Here is a 19,170-nt window from a genome sequence, read left to right on the forward strand (position 1 = left end):
ACTACATACCTCTCTGGTAGTGGAGGAAGACAGCACGTATCCATCTATAGACAGACCATGACACTACATACCTCTCTGGTAGTGGAGGAAGACAGCACGTATCCATCTATAGACAGACCATGACACTACATACCTCTCTGGTAGTGGAGGAAGACAGCACGTATCCATCTATAGACAGACCATGACACTACATACCTCTCTGGTAGTGGAGGAAGGAAGCACGTATCCATCTATAGACAGACCATGACACTACATACCTCTCTGGTAGTGGAGGAAGGAAGCACGTATCCATCTATAGACAGACCATGACACTACATACCTCTCTGGTAGTGGAGGAAGACAGCACGTATCCATCTATAGACAGACCATGACACTACATACCTCTCTGGTAGTGGAGGAAGACAGCACGTATCCATCTATAGCCAGACCATGACACTACATACCTCTCTGGTAGTGGAGGAAGGAAGCACGTATCCATCTATAGACAGACCATGACACTACATACCTCTCTGGTAGTGGAGGAAGGAAGCACGTATCCATCTATAGACAGACCATGACACTACATACCTTCTCTGGTAGTGGAGGAAGGAGACGCACGTATCCATCTATAGACAGAAGCATACACTACATACTTCTCTGGTAGTGGAGGAAGGAACGCACAACCTTGGTGATCCATACTAATAAGACAGACCATGACACTACATACCTCTCTGGTAGTGGAGGAAGACAGCACGTATCCATCTATAGACAGACCATGACACTACATACCTCTCTGGTAGTGGAGGAAGGAAGCACGTATCCATCTATAGACAGACCATGACACTACATACCTCTCTGGTAGTGGAGGAAGAAAGCACGTATCCATCTATAGACAGACCATGACACTACATACCTCTCTGGTAGTGGAGGAAGGAAGCACGTATCCATCTATAGACAGACCATGACACTACATACCTCTCTGGTAGTGGAGGAAGACAGCACGTATCCATCTATAGACAGACCATGACACTACATACCTCTCTGGTAGTGGAGGAAGGCAGCACGTATCCATCTATAGACAGACCATGACACTACATACCTCTCTGGTAGTGGAGGAAGACAGCACGTATCCATCTATAGACAGACCATGACACTACATACCTCTCTGGTAGTGGAGGAAGGAAGCACGTATCCATCTATAGACAGACCATGACACTACATACCTCTCTGGTAGTGGAGGAAGACAGCACGTATCCATCTATAGACAGACCATGACACTACATACCTCTCTGGTAGTGGAGGAAGGAAGCACGTATCCATCTATAGACAGACCATGACACTACATACCTCTCTGGTAGTGGAGGAAGGGAAGCACGTATCCATAACTATAGACAGACCATGACACTACATACCTCTCTGGTAGTGGAGGAAGGAAGCACGTATCCATCTATAGACAGACCATGACACTACATACCTCTCTGGTAGTGGAGGAAGACAGCACGTATCCATCTATAGACAGACCATGACACTACATACCTCTCTGGTAGTGGAGGAAGGAAGCACGTATCCATCTATAGACAGACCATGACACTACATACCTCTCTGGTAGTGGAGGAAGAAAGCACGTATCCATCTATAGACAGACCATGACACTACATACCTCTCTGGTAGTGGAGGAAGGAAGCACGTATCCATCTATAGACAGACCATGACACTACATACCTCTCTGGTAGTGGAGGAAGACAGCACGTATCCATCTATAGACAGACCATGACACTACATACCTCTCTGGTAGTGGAGGAAGGAAGCACGTATCCATCTATAGACAGACCATGACACTACATACCTCTCTGGTAGTGGAGGAAGGAAGCACGTATCCATCTATAGACAGACCATGACACTACATACCTCTCTGGTAGTGGAGGAAGACAGCACGTATCCATCTATAGACAGACCATGACACTACATACCTCTCTGGTAGTGGAGGAAGGAAGCACGTATCCATCTATAGACAGACCATGACACTACATACCTCTCTGGTAGTGGAGGAAGACAGCACGTATCCATCTATAGACAGGCCATGACACTACATACCTCTCTGGTAGTGGAGGAAGACAGCACGTATCCATCTATAGACAGACCATGACACTACATACCTCTCTGGTAGTGGAGGAAGGCAGCACGTATCCATCTATAGACAGACCATGACACTACATACCTCTCTGGTAGTGGAGGAAGACAGCACGTATCCATCTATAGACAGACCATGACACTACATACCTCTCTGGTAGTGGAGGAAGGAAGCACGTATCCATCTATAGACAGACCATGACACTACATACCTCTCTGGTAGTGGAGGAAGGAAGCACGTATCCATCTATAGACAGACCATGACACTACATACCTCTCTGGTAGTGGAGGAAGACAGCATGTATCCATCTATAGACAGACCATGACACTACATACCTCTCTGGTAGTGGAGGAAGGAAGCACGTATCCATCTATAGACAGACCATGACACTACATACCTCTCTGGTAGTGGAGGAAGAAAGCACGTATCCATCTATAGACAGACCATGACACTACATACCTCTCTGGTAGTGGAGGAAGGACAGCACGTATCCATCTATAGACAGACCATGACACTACATACCTCTCTGGTAGTGGAGGAAGGAAGCACGTATCCATCTATAGACAGACCATGACACTACATACCTCTCTGGTAGTGGAGGAAGACAGCACGTATCCATCTATAGACAGACCATGACACTACATACCTCTCTGGTAGTGGAGGAAGGAAGCACGTATCCATCTATAGACAGGCCATGACACTACATACCTCTCTGGTAGTGGAGGAAGACAGCACGTATCCATCTATAGACAGACCATGACACTACATACCTCTCTGGTAGTGGAGGAAGGAAGCACGTATCCATCTATAGACAGACCATGACACTACATACCTCTCTGGTAGTGGAGGAAGACAGCACGTATCCATCTATAGACAGACCATGACACTACATACCTCTCTGGTAGTGGAGGAAGGACAGCACGTATCCATCTATAGACAGGCCATGACACTACATACCTCTCTGGTAGTGGAGGAAGACAGCACGTATCCATCTATAGACAGACCATGACACTACATACCTCTCTGGTAGTGGAGGAAGAAAGCACGTATCCATCTATAGACAGACCATGACACTACATACCTCTCTGGTAGTGGAGGAAGGAAGCACGTATCCATCTATAGACAGACCATGACACTACATACCTCTCTGGTAGTGGAGGAAGGAAGCACGTATCCATCTATAGACAGACCATGACACTACATACCTCTCTGGTAGTGGAGGAAGGAAGCACGTATCCATCTATAGACAGACCATGACACTACATACCTCTCTGGTAGTGGAGGAAGACAGCACGTATCCATCTATAGACAGGCCATGACACTACATACCTCTCTGGTAGTGGAGGAAGGAAGCACGTATCCATCTATAGACAGGCCGTGGCACTTCTGCAGGATCTTCCACACCTTCTGGTAGAAGCCCATTGGGACCCTGTTGATGGCCCCATCCAGTCGTCTCCTCCTCAGCCACTGGCCCTGCCGCTCCTCCCACTGCAGGTGGCTGTCTGACCCCCCGGGGCCTACAGGGGACAGGATACCACTGGGGGTGGAGGGGCTGCTGCAACGCTACAGGGGGAGATACGTGTTCATATACGTACACAGTACACACACACACACACACACACACACACACACACACACACACACACACACACACACACACACACACACACACCAGGTGAATTCAGGTGAAAGCTATGATCCCTTGTTAATGTCACTTGTTAAATCCACTTCAATCAGTGTAGATGAAGGGGATGAGACAGGTTAAAGGATTTTTAAGCCTTGAGACAATTGAGACATGGATTGTGTGTGTGTACCATTCAGAGGTTGAATGAGCAAGACAAAATATTTAAGTGCCTTTGAACAGGGTATGGTAGTAGGTGCCAAGAGCACCGGTTTGTATCAAGAACTGTAATACTGCTGGGGTTTTCACACTCAACAGTTTCCCGTGTGTATGAAGAATGGTCCACCACCCAAAGGATTGGAGTCAACATGGGTCAGCATCCCTGTGGAACGCTTTCACCTTGTAGAGTCCATGCCCTGACAAATTGAGGCTATTCTGAGAGCATGGGGGGTGTTCCTAATGTTTTGTACACTGTGTATATACACACACTTAAGTGCAAAAACACATACATACACACACTCAAGTACAAACACACACAAGAGCGTACACTCCCCTGTTCATGTACCGACATGCATACCGACATGCATGTGTCACTCATGTTCACACACACACACACACACACACACACACACACACACACACACACACACACACACACACACACACACACACACACACACACACACACACTTCTACCATACAATCTTATGATTTCCTGTTACTTTGAATCAAATACAGTCCATGTTACCATGACGACACCAGCATGCTACAGGCCAGTACATGTTACCATGACGACACCAGCATGCTACAGGCCAGTACATGTTACCATGACGACACCAGCATGCCACAGGCCAGTACATGTTACCATGACGACACCAGCATGCTACAGGCCAGTACATGTTACCATGACGACACCAGCATGCTACAGGCCAGTACATGTTACCATGACGACACCAGCATGCTACAGGCCAGTACACGTTACCATGACGACACCAGCATGCTACAGGCCAGTACACGTTACCATGACGACACCAGCATGCTACAGGCCAGTACACGTTACCATGACGACACCAGCATGCTACAGGCCAGTACACGTTACCATGACGACACCAGCATGCTACAGGCCAGTACACGTTACCATGACGACACCAGCATGCTACAGGCCAGTACACGTTACCATGACGACACCAGCATGCTACAGGCCAGTACATGTTACCATGACGACACCAGCATGCCACAGGCCAGTACACGTTACCATGACGACACCAGCATGCTACAGGCCAGTACATGTTACCATGACGACACCAGCATGCTACAGGCCAGTACATGTTAGCACAGCCAGCATAAGGCAACGTAACGAAGAAAGACAAGCGTTCAGAGTGAACCTCATCTGCATGGTTTAGTGAACATGGGATAATGAGGGAGACATGGTTTACCGTGGAGCGGGGAGAGGTGACATTGCTGCTGATGGAATAACCACTGTTACTCATCTGGAAAGGAACAACATGGAGAAGACGTCATGTTGTCATCGAGGGAGAGACACCTTGGAAATACAGTTTAGATTATGATAAAACACTAGACAGTTAAAGATGTGGGCTAGGAAACAGGCAGACATGATCAGCAGCTCAGCATGAGGTAAGGCACTACTGACTGTGTTCTAGTACAGCTGGTATGAATGGGCTTTCAGCTGGTGGCTTCATGTCATGTTATAATGGTTGGTTTCATTAGGGTCTAGCTGTGGAGATTAGAGCTGATGAGGCAACATGACTATTAACTAACAAACTCAACCCACGCTGATCGGACGAAACGAGTCATCCAACTGTAATCAGAACCATACAAACATTACAACATTATTACTACTATAGACAAAGAGCATTCTGTCATCATATCTAACTACAATCAAACATACAGAAAGAGTATTAGGTCTATACTGACCTGTAGATTAAATTATAGAGCATTAGGTCTATACTAACCTGTAGATTAAATTATAGAGCATTAGGTCTATACTGACCTGTAGATTAAATTATAGAGTATTAGGTCTATACTGACCTGTAGATTAAATTATAGAGCATTAGGTCTATACTGACCTGTAGATTAAATTATAGAGCATTAGGTCTATACTGACCTGTAGATTAAATTATAGAGCATTAGGTCTATACTAACCTGTAGATTAAATTATAGAGCATTAGGTCTATACTAACCTGTAGATTAAATTATAGAGCATTAGGTCTATACTAACCTGTAGATTAAATTATAGAGCATTAGGTCTATACTAACCTGTAGATAAAATTATAGAGCATTAGGTCTATACTAACCTGTAGATTAAATTATAGAGCATTAGGTCTATACTGACCTGTAGATTAAATTATAGAGCATTAGGTCTATACTAACCTGTAGATTAAATTATAGAGCATTAGGTCTATACTGACCTGTAGATTAAATTATAGAGCATTAGGTCTATACTGACCTGTAGATTAAATTATAGAGCATTAGGTCTATACTGACCTGTAGATTAAATTATGGAGCATTAGGTCTATACTGACCTGTAGATTAAATTATAGAGCATTAGGTCTATACTAACCTGTAGATTAAATTATAGAGCATTAGGTCTATACTAACCTGTAGATTAAATTATAGAGCATTAGGTCTATACTAACCTGTAGATTAAATTATAGAGCATTAGGTCTATACTAACCTGTAGATTAAATTATAGAGCATTAGGTCTATACTGACCTGTAGATTAAATTATAGAGCATTAGGTCTATACTAACCTGTAGATTAAATTATAGAGCATTAGGTCTATACTGACCTGTAGATTAAATTATAGAGCATTAGGTCTATACTAACCTGTAGATTAAATTATAGAGCATTAGGTCTATACTAACCTGTAGATTAAATTATAGAGCATTAGGTCTATACTAACCTGCAGATTAAATTATAGAGCATTAGGTCTATACTAACCTGTAGATTAAATTATAGAGCATTAGGTCTATACTAACCTGTAGATTAAATTATAGAGCATTAGGTCTATACTAACCTGTAGATTAAATTATAGAGCATTAGGTCTATACTGACCTGTAGATTAAATTATAGAGCATTAGGTCTATACTGACCTGTAGATTAAATTATAGAGCATTAGGTCTATACTGACCTGTAGATTAAATTATAGAGCATTAGGTCTATACTGACCTGTAGATTAAATTATAGAGCATTAGGTCTATACTGACCTGTAGATTAAATTATGGAGCATTAGGTCTATACTGACCTGTAGATTAAATTATAGAGCATTAGGTCTATACTAACCTGTAGATTAAATTATAGAGCATTAGGTCTATACTGACCTGTAGATTAAATTATAGAGCATTAGGTCTATACTGACCTGTAGATTAAATTATAGAGCATTAGGTCTATACTAACCTGTAGATTAAATTATAGAGCATTAGGTCTATACTAACCTGTAGATTAAATTATAGAGCATTAGGTCTATACTAACCTGTAGATTAAATTATAGAGCATTAGGTCTATACTAACCTGTAGATTAAATTATAGAGCATTAGGTCTATACTAACCTGTAGATTAAATTATAGAGCATTAGGTCTATACTAACCTGTAGATTAAATTATAGAGCATTAGGTCTATACTAACCTGTAGATTAAATTATAGAGCATTAGGTCTATACTAACCTGTAGATTAAATTATAGAGCATTAGGTCTATACTAACCTGCAGATTAAATTATAGAGCATTAGGTCTATACTAACCTGTAGATTAAATTATAGAGCATTAGGTCTATACTAACCTGTAGATTAAATTATAGAGCATTAGGTCTATACTAACCTGTAGATTAAATTATAGAGCATTAGGTCTATACTAACCTGTAGATTAAATTATAGAGCATTAGGTCTATACTAACCTGTAGATTAAATTATAGAGCATTAGGTCTATACTAACCTGTAGATTAAATTATAGAGCATTAGGTCTATACTGACCTGTAGATTAAATTATAGAGCATTAGGTCTATACTAACCTGTAGATTAAATTATAGAGCATTAGGTCTATACTGACCTGTAGATTAAATTATAGAGCATTAGGTCTATACTAACCTGTAGATTAAATTATAGAGCATTAGGTCTATACTAACCTGTAGATTAAATTATAGAGCATTAGGTCTATACTAACCTGTAGATTAAATTATAGAGCATTAGGTCTATACTAACCTGTAGATTAAATTATAGAGCATTAGGTCTATACTGACCTGTAGATTAAATTATAGAGCATTAGGTCTATACTAACCTGTAGATTAAATTATAGAGCATTAGGTCTATACTGACCTGTAGATTAAATTATAGGTCAAAGGAAATCAGGGGTCTCCAACCTTTTCTAGCATGAGAGCTACTTTTAAATTATGAAACATTTCACAAGATAAGCATACATTTTTTCAGAGCTTTCAAATAGGCAGTCTTTGTATTTTCCCAAATTCTGTTTTCTTGGGGGAATGTCATTCTGTCTAGTCAGAAGATAGTTATTATGATCCCTAACTGGCTAAACCAAGTGAATGACAAAAGCACACACCACACAGACACAAAAGGGGCAATATTGCTGGAAATGAATGGTCAGATATTGTGTTCCGCTTGGCTTTAAGCCAGTTGTGGCTAACCAGGGGTGGTTGAATGTCAATGTGGATTTGATTGGATAGTAGCCGGGAGCTTGACTTGTCTAATACTAGTGAGATTTGTTTATGACAGTTTGCGGTAGAACACGTGAAAAATAAATGCTTTTTCAGAATTGTTTGGCGAGCTACTCAGGTAGACTGTGAGTTACTGGTAGCTTGTGATGGACCTGTTGGAGAACCCTGGTGTAGATATTCTCCATGACATGCAATAGTCAGCTGACGTGACCATACCTGTTTGATCTCACGCTTCAGCTTGCGGATGCCGGTGCGCTCCGTCTTAGTGGCTCCAGTGTGACCCAGCTCATGGATGGAGACAGCCGGGCTGGTGGCTGACGACTGCATAGGACGCACTGACACAGGAGAAAGGGACACAGACAACACAACAATTCATTTGACTTAATAAAATAGTACTACACCTGCAAAGATACCAGTACACATGTAAAGATTTGAGAAGAATCAGAAAATGTATTAATACTGTAGAAACTACTAATGCTGGCTATGTAGGGGTCGGGGCTAGGGGTCTATGTAGGGGTCGGGGCTAGGGGTCTATGTAGGGGTCGGGGCTAGGGGTCTATGTAGGGGTCGGGATAGGGGCTGATTTGGGATTGGGAAAGACTCACTGCTCCTCTCCACCCCAAACTCCTTCCCACTGAGGATGTGATGTAGCAGGTTCTTCATGTCTGACGGACTCAAGTTCATCAGGCTCTCAGAGGCCTCCTCCCCTGCAGAGGACAGAAAGAGAGATGGCTGCAACGCTGAGTAGAGACACTCTGTAAAAACTCCCCAGGCACTTCCACACTAAAGGCCATACAGCTCAACATCCAGATACAGTAGTGTTACTACTAACCAGGTTTACCTGAAATAACTACCAGAGCCCTATTCAGATGATGAGTCTACTGAGGCCTTTAGAACACAGCTGATATATTCTACCATTCTAAGAATGGTACTGAACCCTACCTGAGCAGTGTAGACCGAACCCTACCTGAGCAGTGTAGACCGAACCCTACCTGAGCAGTGTAGACCGAAGACTACATGAGCAGTGTAGACCGAACCCTACCTGAGCAGTGTAGACCGAACCCTACCTGAGCAGTGTAGACCGAAGACTACCTGAGCAGTGTAGACCGAACCCTACCTGAGCAGTGTAGACCGAAGACTACCTGAGCAGTGTAGACCGAACCCTACCTGAGCAGTGTAGACCGAACCCTACCTGAGCAGTGTAGACCGAACCCTACCTGAGCAGTGCAGACCGAACCCTACCTGAGCAGTGCAGACCGAACCCTACCTGAGCAGTGTAGACCGAACCCTACCTGAGCAGTGTAGACCGAACCCTACCTGAGCAGTGCAGACAACCCTACCTGAGCAGTGTAGACCGAACCCTACCTGAGCAGTGTAGACCGAACCCTACCTGAGCAGTGTAGACCGAACCCTACCTGAGCAGTGTAGACCGAACCCTACCTGAGCAGTGTAGACCGAACCCTACCTGAGCAGTGTAGACCGAACCCTACCTGAGCAGTGTAGACCGAACCCTACCTGAGCAGTGTAGACCGAACCTTACCTGAGCAGTGTAGACTGAACCCTACCTGAGCAGTGTAGACCGAACCCTACCTGAGCAGTGTAGACAACCCTACCTGAGCAGTGTAGACCGAACCCTACCTGAGCAGTGTAGACCGAACCCTACCTGAGCAGTGTAGACCGAACCCTACCTGAGCAGTGTAGACCGAACCCTACCTGAGCAGTGTAGACTGAACCCTACCTGAGCAGTGCAGACAACCCTACCTGAGCAGTGTAGACCGAACCTTACCTGAGCAGTGTAGACTGAACCCTACCTGAGCAGTGTAGACCGAACCCTACCTGAGCAGTGTAGACAACCCTACCTGAGCAGTGTAGACTGCGGGCCAGCTCTGTAGCCATCACCTGCATGATGAGTCCGATTCGGAGACGCAGCATGTCCCCAAACAGAGCCGGCTGGGAGCGGACGTACATGGCCAGGTACACTATGATCTCCTGCATCATCACAATACAGCAGTCATTACTTTCCCTCCATCACAGAGACTTGTTACAAAACTGACCAAAGTTTGCTTTAACATCTCAAGCTAGACTCGCACCAGGCAGAGAATCTTGATGGAAATGGGCATCTGTAAGCATCTTATATAATCACAGTTGTAATTTGTTGTACCTGAGTGAGCACAGCGATGCTGATGTCCTGCCCACTGGCCTCATAGATCAGAGAGTTGAGCTCTTCTGGAGGAAGAGGAGCTGAGATGACTTTCTCCCTGGGCTCCGGTGGTAACCCCACTGTCAGCTGCTTGTGGTGGGAGATGAGATCTGTACAGGCCTCAGCCAGCACCTCCACTCTCTTTCTCAGGATACCAGAGATGTATCTGATCAGACCCCACTCCTTGTTGGCCCCAGCCTGGGCATACAGCTCCTCCAGGAGACACCTCACACTGACCCCACCCTGACCCCCCACGTCCACCAGCCAATCAGCACCTTTTAGGATAGAGAGAATTACATTACATTAAGTTCAATTCAATCTGAGGAGTCAATTCAATTCAACTCAACCTGAGGAGTCAATTCAGTGTAATTCAAACCTAAACATGTAGAGAATTCAATTAAATGTGATTCAATTCAAAGATTCAATTCAATCCAACACGTGTACAATCTAATCCAGGGGTGGGAACAATATGGCCCATTTGATCCGACCCGCAGGAGGTTGGAGTTAAACAACAAATGGGGGAAATGATTATTTTGTGTGTAAAAAAGAAAAACTCCAGGCCATACTTGAACACCCACAACTAAACAGAGAGTGTGTAGAAATGATAATGGACCTTAACAGTTTGCCCACCTCTGATCTAAATCAGTACCTTTCATCACACACAGGATGTAGAGTATGTCTGCCTGGTCCTGCAGTGTGGGACACTCCTTCAACTGTCTCACCAGAGAGCCAAAGTCTGTGTTACCCTGGGAGTCCCGCGGCAGCTGGAGGTCTGCAATACTGGGGGCCTGACGGCAAAGATACACACTCATTAGAGGATCCTAACACACAGATGCACCAGAAAGACAGTGCTGGAGTTTGTTGTTGGTGTAGACTAACTGACCTTGGGCTGCTGTTGATGTGGTGTGTGGTGGTGTGGTTGGTGTGGATGGAGCGGTGTGAGCTGGGCCACGTGCAGTAGGTTGAGGGATTTACGGTGCTTGTTCATGATGGGAGTCATAGGAAGATACATGGAGGCCTCTGTAAGAAACAACACTCACCATACAGTATTTGTATTTATTATGGATCCATATTAGTTCCTGCCAAGGCAGCAGCTACTCTTTCAGGGTATCAGCAACATTAAGGCAGTTAAAACAATACAATACATTCACAACAGATTTCATAACATATTAAGTGTGTGTCCTCAGGCCCCTACTCTACTACCACATATCTACTACCACATATTTACAGAGTACCATACAGTAGAAACCAACAGAGTCCCAACCATACAGTAGAAACCTACAGAGTCCCAACCATACAGTAGAAACCTACAGAGTCCCAACCATACAGTAGAAACCTACAGAGTCCCAACCATACAGTAGAAACCTACAGAGTCCCAACCATACAGTAGAAACCAACAGAGTCCCAACCATACAGTAGAAACCAACAGAGTCCCAACCATACAGTAGAAACCAACAGAGTCCCAACCATACAGTAGAAACCAACAGAGTCCCAACCATACAGTAGAAACCTACAGAGTCCCAACCATACAGTAGAAACCTACAGAGTCCCAACCATACAGTAGAAACCTACAGAGTCCCAACCATACAGTAGAAACCTACAGAGTCCCAACCATACAGTAGAAACCTACAGTCCCAACCATACAGTAGAAACCAACAGAGTCCCAACCATACAGTAGAAACCTACAGAGTCCCAACCATACAGTAGAAACCTACAGAGTCCCAACCATACAGTAGAAACCTACAGAGTCCCAACCATACAGTAGAAACCTACAGAGTCCCAACCATACAGTAGAAACCTACAGAGTCCCAACCATACAGTAGAAACCTACAGAGTCCCAACCATACAGTAGAAACCTACAGAGTCCCAACCATACAGTAGAAACCTACAGAGTCCCAACGATACAGTAGAAACCTACAGAGTCCCAACCATACAGTAGAAACCTACAGAGTCCCAACGATACAGTAGAAACCTACAGAGTCCCAACCATACAGTAGAAACCAACAGAGTCCCAACCATACAGTAGAAACCTACAGAGTCCCAACCATACAGTAGAAACCTACAGAGTCCCAACCATACAGTAGAAACCAACAGAGTCCCAACCATACAGTAGAAACCTACAGAGTCCCAACCATACAGTAGAAACCTACAGAGTCCCAACCATACAGTAGAAACCTACAGAGTCCCAACCATACAGTAGAAACCAACAGAGTCCCAACCATACAGTAGAAACCAACAGAGTCCCAACCATACAGTAGAAACCAACAGAGTCCCAACCATACAGTAGAAACCTACAGAGTCCCAACCATACAGTAGAAACCAACAGAGTCCCAACCATACAGTAGAAACCTACAGAGTCCCAACCATACAGTAGAAACCTACAGAGTCCCAACCATACAGTAGAAACCAACAGAGTCCCAACCATACAGTAGAAACCTACAGAGTCCCAACCATACAGTAGAAACCTACAGAGTCCCAACGATACAGTAGAAACCAACAGAGTCCCAACCATACAGTAGAAACCAACAGAGTCCCAACCATACAGTAGAAACCTACAGAGTCCCAACGATACAGTAGAAACCAACAGAGTCCCAACCATACAGTAGAAACCAACAGAGTCCCAACCATACAGTAGAAACCAACAGAGTCCCAACCATACAGTAGAAACCTACAGAGTCCCAACCATACAGTAGAAACCAACAGAGTCCCAACCATACAGTAGAAACCTACAGAGTCCCAACGATACAGTAGAAACCTACAGAGTCCCAACCATACAGTAGAAACCAACAGAGTCCCATACATACACCTAAACATTACCCTAAACCTAACACTTGGTGAATAAACAAACAGTAAATGTGATGATAACTTACTAGGCATGTTGAGGCCTTGGACCTGGGCCATGAAGGAGAGGATGTCTCTGGTGGTGTGTTCAGCACTAAACACGTGGTGCTGCCCCCTCTGGATGGGAGGGAGATGACACTTGGTGGCTGTGCTCTGCATCAGCTGGCTGAGGTAGTGGTCAAACATGTCCTTGGAGCTGCCTGGAGGGGGGCGGGAGTTAAATGTAGACTCAGCAATATGATATTACATACCGCAAGCACAAACATGCAAACACAAATACAAAACACACACACACACCAATGACCTATACAGACAAACACACACACACACCAATGACCTATACAGACAAACACACACACACACCAATGACCTATACAGACAAACACACCAATGACCTATACAGACAAACACACACAGCACACCAATGACCTATACAGACAAACACACACAGCACACCAATGACCTATACAGACAAACACACACAGCACACCAATGACCTATACAGACAAACACACACAGCACACCAATGACCTATACAGACAAACACACACACACACACACACACCAATGACCTATACAGACAAACACACACAGCACACCAATGACCTATACAGACAAACACACACAGCACACCAATGACCTATACAGACAAACACACACACACACACCAATGACCTATACAGACAAACACACACACACACCAATGACCTATACAGACAAACACACACAGCACACCAATGACCTATACAGACAAACACACACAGCACACCACGACTGACGTACCTGAGGGGACATAACTTTCTTCTTCATCTTCCTCATCTTCTTCATTCTCCAGCAGGTCGTCATCAGTGTCTCCGTCGAGGAAGCTGAGCTCTGTGTGGAACGAGGTAGTCTGGAAGCTGGAGATGTTTGCCATCTGAACCCTGCAAAACACACAAGATGGAATGGAACCAAATAGGACATCACTAGAACTTCCACAACCAGGGATGTAGTGACATAAATAGTGGAGCCTAGCATTTCCTTCTGTAAATATCCAGAGAGCTGTCTTAAGATGAGTGATCTTAGAAATGGAAGAGAGTCAGTCTGACCTTGCCCCTCCAAAGTATCCATCGTGCAGCTTCCTCAGAGTGGACAGAATACACGGGTCGATGCTCTCACCATCATCCACTGGGAACAACAAGGGAAACATGATCAATTAACCAACCAATCAATAAACGTTGTTTGTCCCATACAGAATGTAGTTTCCCAGCAAGAGTCAGTTTCCTGGACACAGATTAAGCCTTGAATTCTATTTAAATAAATGTTTAGTCCAGAAGTCACACAAACAACACAGAATGATTACCCAGCACGCTGTGTGTGATGGGGAAGGGGAGGGTATTTACCCAGCATGCTGTGTGTGATGGGGAAGGTGTAGTTATTTACCCAGCATTCTGTGTGTGATGGGGAAGGTGTAGTTATTTACCCAGCATGCTGTGCGTGACGGGGAAGGGTATCTACCCAGCATGCTGTGCGTGACGGGGAAGGGTATCTACCCAGCATGCTGTGAGTGACGGGGAAGGGTATCTACCCAGCATGCTGTGTGTGACAGGGAAGGGGAGGGTACTTACCCAGCATGCTGTGTGTGACGGGGAAGGGTATCTACCCAGCATGCTGTGTGTGACGGGGAAGGGTATCTACCCAGCATGCTGTGAGTGACGGGGAAGGGTATCTACCCAGCATGCTGTGTGTGACGGGGAAGGGGAGGGTACTTACCCAGCATGCTGTGTGTGACGGGGAAGGGGAGGGTACCTACCCAGCATGCTGTGTGTGACAGGGAAGGGGAGGGTACTTACCCAGCATGCTGTGTGTGACGGGGAAGGGTATCTACCCAGCATGCTGTGTGTGACGGGAAGGGGAGGGTACCTACCCAGCATGCTGTGTGTGACGGGGAAGGGTATCTACCCAGCATGCTGTGTGTGACGGGGAAGGGGAGGGTACTTACCCAGCATGCTGTGTGTGACGGGGAAGGGTATCTACCCAGCATGCTGTGTGTGACAGGGAAGGGGAGGGTACTTACCCAGCATGCTGTGTGTGACGGGGAAGGGGGGATTACCCAGCATGCTGTGTGTGACGGGGAAGGGGAGGGTACCTACCCAGCATGCTGTGTGTGACAGGGAAGGGGAGGGTACTTACCCAGCATGCTGTGTGTGACGGGGAAGGGTATCTACCCAGCATGCTGTGTGTGACGGGGAAGGGGAGGGTACTTACCCAGCATGCTGTGTGTGACGGGGAAGGGTATCTACCCAGCATGCTGTGTGTGACGGGGAAGGGTATCTACCCAGCATGCTGTGTGTGACGGGGAAGGGTATCTACCCAGCATGCTGTGTGTGACGGGGAAGGGTACTTACCCAGCATGCTGTGGGTGATGGGGAAGGTCAGGGTGGGGCGTCCGGTCATCCTCCAGGAGGAGGAGAGATAGGACAGCTCCGTCCTTAGCATCTCCACTATCATCTGATTGTCCAGAGCCAGGTAGAAGTGATGCTGGTCCAGGAACTAAAGGAGAGGAGAGAGATGGCCAAAACTACTGCTCCAGCCCAAACACACCTGATTCAGTCCTACACAAACATACCTGATGCAGCCCTACACAAACATACCTGATTCAGTCCTACACAAACACACCTGATGCAGCCCTACACAAACATACCTGATTCAGCCCTACACAAACACACCTGATTCAGCCCTACACAAACACACCTGATGCAGCCCTACACAAACATACCTGATTCAGTCCTACACAAACACACCTGATTCAGCCCTACACAAACACACCTGATTCAGTCCTACACAAACATACCTGATGCAGCCCTACACAAACACACCTGATTCAGTCCTACACAAACATACCTGATGCAGCCCTACACAAACATACCTGATTCAGTCCTACACAAACACACCTGATGCAGCCCTACACAAACATACCTGATTCAGTCCTACACAAACACACCTGATTCAGCCCTACACAAACACACCTGATTCAGCCCTACACAAACACACCTGATTCAGCCCTACACAAACACACCTGATGCAGCCCTACACAAACATACCTGATTCAGTCCTACACAAACACACCTGATTCAGCCCTACACAAACACACCTGATTCAGCCCTACATAAATACACCTGATTCAGCCCTTCACAAACACACCTGATTCAGCTAATCAAGGTCTTGATGAGCAGATAATTAGTAGAATCAGGGGCCGTATCCAAATATATATACACTGAGGTCACCCGACCTCAACCCAATAGAGATGGTTTGGGATGAGTTGGACCGCATAATGAAGGAAAAGCAGCTAACAAGTGCTCAGCATATGTGGAAACTCCTTCAAGACTGTTGGAAAAGCATTCCAGGTGAAGCTGGTTGAGAGAATGCCAAGAATGTTCAAAGCTGTCATTAAGGAAAAGGGTGGCTACTTTGAAGAATCTCAAATATAAAATATATTTTGATTTGTTTAACACTAGTTTATAGTTTTGATGTCTTCACTATTATTCTACAATGTAGAAAATAGTACAAATAAAGAAAAATCCTTGAATGAGTAGGTGTGTCCAAACTTTTGACTGTCGTGATTACCAGCTGAGATCAACTTTCATGATTTTCCTCCTGGTTCAGAGTTTGTCTGGGCAGTATCTTAACATCATCCTAAAACCTACTCTGAGCTGGGATTTTTTTTTTTTTGTCTTAAAAACAGGTTTTAACCAGATTCCTGCTTTGTGGATACAGCCCTAGGTGTGCTAGATTAGGATTTAACAAGAGCATTTAGGGAGATAGGACCTCTACTATCTTAAGGTAATAACAAGGTAGGTCACCTGAGGGGTGAATGTGTAGGTGCGGTTCCGGATCTCGTAGAATTTCGAGGTTCCCAGAACTCCAATGTGCCTGTATGGCCTCCCGCTCAGATTCAACTTCTTGCAGTTTCCTGTGAAACAATTCATTAGCATTGTAGTGCTTATGAAGGCTTTATGAATGCTCTACGAAGGCTTTCTAAGTACTTGTAACTGTACCCAGTTTGACGTAGACGTGGCTGAGGATGCGAGCAGGCATGACTCTGATGGGCTGGACCTCAGAGATGGTCTGGACCTCTATTTCATCGTTCTTCAGCAGCTCCTGGATCTCCTTCGACTCTGCTAACACACATACTGCCAACGTACACACACACACACACACACACATACACAGAGAAACAAATTAAGGTATGTACACAGAAACAAATGGTTTGTACACGCACATACATGAAGGCACACACACACACAAAAGGGAACGGAAACTCTCAGATAGGCAGCCCTGACCACAGAGCAAATGATCTTAACAAAACAAGTTAAATAAATAACAAGTCTAGAACTGTATATTACTTCTACAGTTAAAGGATGTAGAATGTCTTCCAGCTGCATGAGAGGAAATCAGACATGCTGCAAACCTTGTACAACTACGTCCGGCTTGAAATTGGTGGAGAATCGCCTGTTGAGAGGGTCGATCTCTCCAGGGGCGAGGAATCCCTTGAAGGAACAGACGTAGAGAGAGAACAGTGAGGCGAGAAAACCACCAACCAACACCTCACTGTGGTAGACAGAGACAGAGTCACTCTATTAGAAGACGCCAGCAGGATGTTTTTACCTCAGCCAGCAGAGAGCTAACAATGTAGAGGGACTGTCCCCACATGTGAGGTAACTGACCCATAGCCACTCTGTCCACGGAGTGAGGGTTCCCGTACTCTTCCTCCATCTGAGGGAAACACCACACATTTACGGTCTTCCTCACTTAGTTGTAGAGACATTGTTACTTATCAGGATTCAGAAAGGTAGCAAGTGTGGACTGTTACTTCTCCACAGTCCATATTGGCACAAGGAGTAAAGCTGACGTGCCCTAAAGAAAGACGGATTTCCAATTTACACATGGAGAATAAAGTTGTATTCAAAGGGCCATGGCGATACCTTTTCAGGTGGGACAGCGTAGAGCTCAGGCATCAGGCAGATCCCGGGCTTCCCTCTGATCAGGACTTCTTCCAGAGCATCTCTGTACTCCTGCACCTGGAGACAGGAACCAGGAAAGGACATGTTATACATGCAGACACGTGGCCTGGGGTGGTCTAGCGGTCTGACATCACCCGCTCTGAGACCTAGAAGTAGTTGTTTCTCTTGATCTGAATTGGACACAGCTTTTGTGGAGTGACAGGTAACGATGCTTCATGGGTGACAGGCGTATTCAGAGGGTCTCAGGATGGAACCCAGGTTGGGACGAGGAGAGGGACGGAACCAACACTGCCACACACACCTGTACTAGGTCTCCACTGAAGATGCCGTCCAGAATGAGGTAGGTCCAGAACACTGGCCATTCACATTCTATATTCTCAAACAGTTTGAGTTCAGCTGGGTCGTAGTGGAGACGGGACGGGTCCTGAGAAAGACATACAGACAAACACGGAAATATTACACCAAATTTCTTATCTAAAAAGAACAAGGCTAATCTTTAAACGAGAGTTAAATGAAAGGAAAAACCCACTACAGGACTATCTTTTGGTATTTTTTTCATTAGTCCACTCTTGATACAGTACCAAAATGTTTTGCATGTCAGCAGTCAAGTTTTCAAGATATTGGACTTTCAAGAAGCAAAGTAGTGTCATCATAAGATGCAAAACGCATCATGATGATGTGGCAAGTAACACTTTGTGGACGAATGACAA

General features: G+C 45.0%; 1 protein-coding gene and 1 long non-coding RNA gene across 3 annotated transcripts in view; both read right to left on the reverse strand.

Annotated features, from left to right (window-relative positions):
* Positions 1-19,170, reverse strand: part of LOC106574892 (phosphorylase b kinase regulatory subunit alpha, liver isoform) — a 36,265-nt gene that overhangs the window by 6,693 nt on the left and 10,402 nt on the right. The window contains exons 11-28 of one of the 2 annotated variants that reach the window (XM_045698325.1): positions 18,762-18,884; positions 18,422-18,517; positions 18,105-18,212; positions 17,908-17,986; positions 17,495-17,629; positions 17,300-17,409; positions 15,845-15,989; positions 14,546-14,624; positions 14,241-14,380; positions 13,487-13,657; positions 11,500-11,636; positions 11,266-11,404; positions 10,578-10,891; positions 10,276-10,405; positions 9,022-9,123; positions 8,633-8,751; positions 5,168-5,221; positions 3,440-3,673 (exon numbers count right to left, since the gene is read on the reverse strand). In XM_045698325.1, the coding sequence (XP_045554281.1) occupies positions 3,440-3,673; positions 5,168-5,221; positions 8,633-8,751; positions 9,022-9,123; positions 10,276-10,405; positions 10,578-10,891; positions 11,266-11,404; positions 11,500-11,636; positions 13,487-13,657; positions 14,241-14,380; positions 14,546-14,624; positions 15,845-15,989; positions 17,300-17,409; positions 17,495-17,629; positions 17,908-17,986; positions 18,105-18,212; positions 18,422-18,517; positions 18,762-18,884 (2,415 nt within the window). Of the gene's footprint in view, positions 1-3,439; positions 3,674-5,167; positions 5,275-8,632; positions 8,752-9,021; positions 9,124-10,275; positions 10,406-10,577; positions 10,892-11,265; positions 11,405-11,499; positions 11,637-13,486; positions 13,658-14,240; positions 14,381-14,545; positions 14,625-15,844; positions 15,990-17,299; positions 17,410-17,494; positions 17,630-17,907; positions 17,987-18,104; positions 18,213-18,421; positions 18,518-18,761; positions 18,885-19,170 lie in introns of those variants that run through there. The other variant, XR_006759871.1, reaches the window with a different exon arrangement.
* Positions 372-1,741, reverse strand: LOC123727914 (uncharacterized). Its single transcript, XR_006759872.1, has 3 exons — positions 1,702-1,741; positions 955-1,326; positions 372-567 (listed from the first exon to the last, which is right to left on the reverse strand). It is a non-coding gene; the product is annotated as an uncharacterized lncRNA (long non-coding RNA).

The sequence above is a fragment of the Salmo salar genome, chromosome ssa16 (assembly GCF_905237065.1).
Source record: "Salmo salar chromosome ssa16, Ssal_v3.1, whole genome shotgun sequence".
NCBI lineage: Eukaryota > Metazoa > Chordata > Actinopteri > Salmoniformes > Salmonidae > Salmo > Salmo salar.